This window comes from Danio rerio, chromosome 13 (genome assembly GCF_049306965.1).
Source record: "Danio rerio strain Tuebingen ecotype United States chromosome 13, GRCz12tu, whole genome shotgun sequence".
NCBI lineage: Eukaryota > Metazoa > Chordata > Actinopteri > Cypriniformes > Danionidae > Danio > Danio rerio.
Genome location: NC_133188.1, coordinates 56,507,501 through 56,512,099, shown reverse-complemented (window position 1 = coordinate 56,512,099; position 4,599 = coordinate 56,507,501). Strand labels below are relative to the sequence as shown.

At 49.7% G+C, this 4,599-nt stretch overlaps 1 protein-coding gene across 2 annotated transcripts in view; it reads left to right on the top strand.

Annotated features, from left to right (window-relative positions):
• The first annotated feature begins 999 nt into the window (after window positions 1-999).
• The window catches only part of slc30a10 (solute carrier family 30 member 10), an 8,862-nt gene continuing 5,262 nt past the window's right edge, over window positions 1,000-4,599 (top strand). The window contains exon 1 of one of the 2 annotated variants that reach the window (XR_012388555.1): window positions 1,000-3,610. Coding sequence is in view for 1 of the 2 variants with exons in the window: in NM_001128234.2 (NP_001121706.2) it covers window positions 3,115-3,610 (496 nt within the window). In the remaining variant the exon portion in view is untranslated. The remainder of the gene's footprint in view (window positions 3,611-4,599) is intronic. The other variant, NM_001128234.2, reaches the window with a different exon arrangement.

Here is a 4,599-nt window from a genome sequence, read left to right as displayed (position 1 = left end):
CATGCGCTATAGGGGAACTGATCAACTACACTGGCCGTAGTGTATGAGTGTGTGTGTGAATGAGTGTGTATGGGTGTTTCCCAGTACTGGGTTGCAGCTGGAAGAGCATCCGCTGTTTAAAGCATATGCAGGAATAGTTGGTGGTTCATTCCACTGTGGTGACCCCTGATGAATAAGGGACTAAGCTGAAGAAAGATGAATGAGTGACTATAATTATAATAATAATAATATTAATAACAGTAATAATAAGATCAGCTTCCTCACTCATGTCATGACTGTACAGACTCTGTGCTGTGGCTTAGAGCTCATCATAAGCAGAAGAGAGGGAATCATCACAGCAGCTATGAACACTGTATAGTCACACAGCCTGAGGGAAAGCAGATCATAGATCAAATATATCCGAGCGCAGGGCAGTCCTGCAGTGGAGCGTAAGAGTTTCTGCTCAACACTACAGTAGATATTCAGAAGAATGCTGGACACCTGTAACCACTGACTTCTATAGTAGGGAAACCAAACACTATTGAAGGGTACAGTTTCAACCTTCTTCAAAATATCTTCTGTAGTGTTCAACATGATGAAGAAACTCATTTAGCTCTGGACGCAGCGCAGTGTGTGAGAGGAAGTGATGAGTGGAGTGTGTTTGTGTGTGAACGGCCCCTTTAACCCCAGACGCTCTACCGAGACTCATGAGCTCAGAGCTGCTGCTCAACCACACACACCGCATTCAGCACACACACCGGCAGAAACGCTGCTTCAGTTATTCTCTCACGTGTTCATACTGTGTGTGTGTGTGTGTGTGTCTGTGTGTGTGTGTGTGTGTGTGTGTCTGTGTGTCTGTGTGTGTGTATTTGTGTGTATGTATGCATGTGTGTGTGTGTGTGTGTACGTGCATATGCGTGTGTATGCATGTGTGCGTGCGTGCGTGCGTGCGTGTGTGTGCACCTGTGTGTGAGTGTGTCTGTGTTTGATTAACCACAGTTGACCGAAGCGCTTCATCTTACAGTGAGTGTCATTTAACCCCTGCTCACGTACAACAGTGGAGTAAACCTGAGCGGCCTGCAGCTAAACGAACCAGTCTGACCAGTGCACACACACACACACACACTCACACACTCACACACTGCCGAGGCTGAAGCTGTTGTTGTGATGACGCTGTTAGTCTGCAGCTTCAGATCCGCTTCTGTTTTATTCCCAGACCACAGAAACACAGAACTCATCCCTCCGCTCAGCTCAGCTCCGCTCCGCTCTCTCACCTCCTCTGATCAAACACAGTTTCATTTCCAGAGCTGGAGCTGACACACACACACACACACACACACACACACACACACACACACAACTGTAAAGAGTCATCTACACACAACTGCACAACTGTAGAGCAGTCAGAAACACACACAGCTGTAGATGACCGCAGGCTCCTCTCTCCGTCTGCAGGGACTGGAGCTTCTGCTTCAGCTCAGGTCTCAGTGTGAACACTTCACTTCAGCTCACAGCTCATGAACAGGACATTAGCGGACGCTGCAGTTAGCCAATAGATGCTGTGTTTAGTGTCGGGCACGCTCATGCACAATAACATCCTGAATAAACATTAATATGGGGATCATTTATATGTGGATACAACACCTCTCCAGTCCAGTTCTGAATCTGAGTCCTCCACACACACACACACACACATATACACACACACACACTTATTAATGATTCCTGTTGTCTTCCTCGTGATGAAGAGCAGGCAAAATCTGATCTGTATTGTGGGAAAGAAGAGCGTGTTCATCAGACGCTGGATTCAAACCGGGTTCATGATCGATGTTGAAACATGCTGCCCTGCGCTTTACGAGCTCCGCCACTCGGGCTGCTGTATGTCGTGCTTTACAGTTGTGTTGTCTCTGTCAGTCAAACGGTGATGGCGGGATCACTCAGCTGTGAGGTGCGCTATTTGCATTTAGCCTAATTAACCACTCCAAAATCAGTGTCCCTCACAGGGGCCCCAAGTGCGCACGGCCCCTAATGCCCATTGGTTAATCCGGCCCTGTTATATTGTCAAAGTTGTGTGGTAAATACTCTAACTCATGCGTTAATATTAATATAAGATGCTTCACCGTGTTATATTAGTACAGGAGCAGTAGATTAGCCAGAACTGAAGACAAAGCTGGAGCTAATCCAACAAATAACTGAAGATAACGCTGCAAATATCAGTAGATATGAACTCATGTGTTGGAGAGAAATATGAAATACCCAGAGCAAACATCAAGAGGAAGACGGCGCCAGTGCTTAACACACAGCACCATGGTGCTCACGGCGACCAGAGCTCGATTCCCAGCATGAGGTCCTTTGCCAACCCGTCCCGTCTCTCTGCTGCCAATATACTGTCCTGTCTGAAATCTCCACTGCCCTGCCCCAATCAAAGCTGGAGAAACTAAAAGTATTATTGAAACATCAGGAGGAACAGCAGATATAAACACTTCTGTTGACCTTTTGTCATTTGCATTTCTTTAAATGTTTCATGACTAAAATATTGTGATTTAAAAACTGAAATCTGTTTAATAAATCTGTAATCTTCAGATGCTCCGTCATATGACCATCACTGATGATGATGATGATGATGATGATGATGATGATCTGAGCGAGCTGTGCTCATTTATGCTGAACACGGTGTGTGTTTCATTTGTTTGTGTGTTTGTGACATCCACACCCACTCTCTCACACACACACACACACACACACACACACACACACAGCAGACTCTGGCTCCTCGGCGGCAGATATGCGCGCAGGTTTATGAGCAGATGAACTCTTATCTTATCCAGTTTAATATATGACTGTTTACAGCCGCAGTGACCCTGAGCTCGCACATCAACAGCCCGAAGATCAGTCAATAACCGACGGCCACCGGGCAGAGGTCAGAACCCGCGGAGACACCGGCGACACCGGCTGCTGTTTCTGCTGTCAACAGAGCAGTCCTGAGGGGCCAAACATCCATGCGCGGAAAACTGCAGACTCATGATCGCGAGGAGAACCACAGGTGATCTCTGAGACACACACACACACACACACACACTCCGTCACACGCACCGACACCGGCTCTCCTCAGACCGCGGCCGCGCGCGCAGCACCATGGGCCGCTACAGCGGGAAGACCTGCCGCCTCATCCTGATGCTCGTCATCACCGTCATCTTCTTCGTGGCGGAGATCGTGGCGGGCTACATGGGCAACTCGGTGGCGCTGGTGTCGGACTCCTTCAACATGCTGTCGGACATCCTGTCGCTGTGCGTCGGGCTGACGGCGGCGCGGGTGTCGCGGCGCGCGGGCTCCGGGCGCTTCTCCTTCGGGCTGGGCCGGGCGGAGGTGGTGGGCGCGCTGGCCAACGCGGTGTTCCTGATCGCGCTCTGCTTCTCCATCAGCATGGAGTCCCTGAAGAGGCTCGCGATGCCGCAGGCGATAGACGACGCGCCGCTGGTGCTGATCGTGGGCTCGCTCGGGCTGGCGGTGAACCTGGTCGGGCTGGTGATCTTCCAGGACTGCGGCCGGCTGTGCGGGCGGCGGGGCAAGGAGAAGAAGCGGGAGGAGCACCGGGAGGACCGGGAGCAGGAGCTGGAGCAGGTGGAAACAGGTGCTGATCACACCACTGACCCGCCGCCACACCGGCAGCAGGGTTACACACACACACACACACACAGGCACACACACAGTAACCGGTTACCGTAAACTCGCTTCAGTACCCGCGCTGCGCTGCTGTGAGGACCGAGTGTGCGGGAAACACACTCCCTGCTCTGCACACAGAATTAAAGGGGCAGTTCACACACAGGTGAGCAGGTACTGACGCTCAGTGGTTTTCAGCCTTCGTGAATTTCGTTTTTCTGTTGAACACAAAAGAAGATACTTCAAAGAATGCTGGAAACCGGTAACCATTGACTTATACTGGAGAAACAAATGAAAGCCATGATTACAGGCTTCAGCATTCTTCAGGTTATCTCATTCTGTGTTCAACAGCAGAAAGAAACTCCTAGGAGTGGAAAGTCTGAGTAAATGACGGCTGAATCTTCAGTTTGGGGGGAACTGACCCTTTAACTACAGCTGAGAGGTGAACACTACAGCGCTGAACAGCTCACACTTATAATCAAGCTCAGCCTGCGTTAGTGCACATCTGTTGAAGAGAGATTCACTCATACTGACTCCCCTGAGCTTCTCTCTTCTGTTGAGCACAAACGAGAATATCTGGAGGAGAGCTGGAAACCGGTAACCATTGACTTCCATAGTAGAATGCTAAAGTCAGCCTACAGGTTTAACTTAAAGATGAGCTTCTGTGTTCAGCAGAAGAAGGAAACTTGAAGAGGTTTGAAACAAGCGAGTGAGTAAATGAGGCCGAGTGTTAGTGTAGGGTGAACCGACCCTTTAACTGAAGCTGAGGCACTGTGGTGAACTACAGCTCCAGTGTACAGAGGAGGACAGACCACAGCAACACTGTCACACACACACACACACACACACACACACACACACACACACACTGCTGCAGCTGAAGTGAACACAAGCCGTGTTTGGGTCACGAGTAATCAAGTGAAGAGTAGAGCTCTGTTCATGTGTAGCTGATGGGTATAT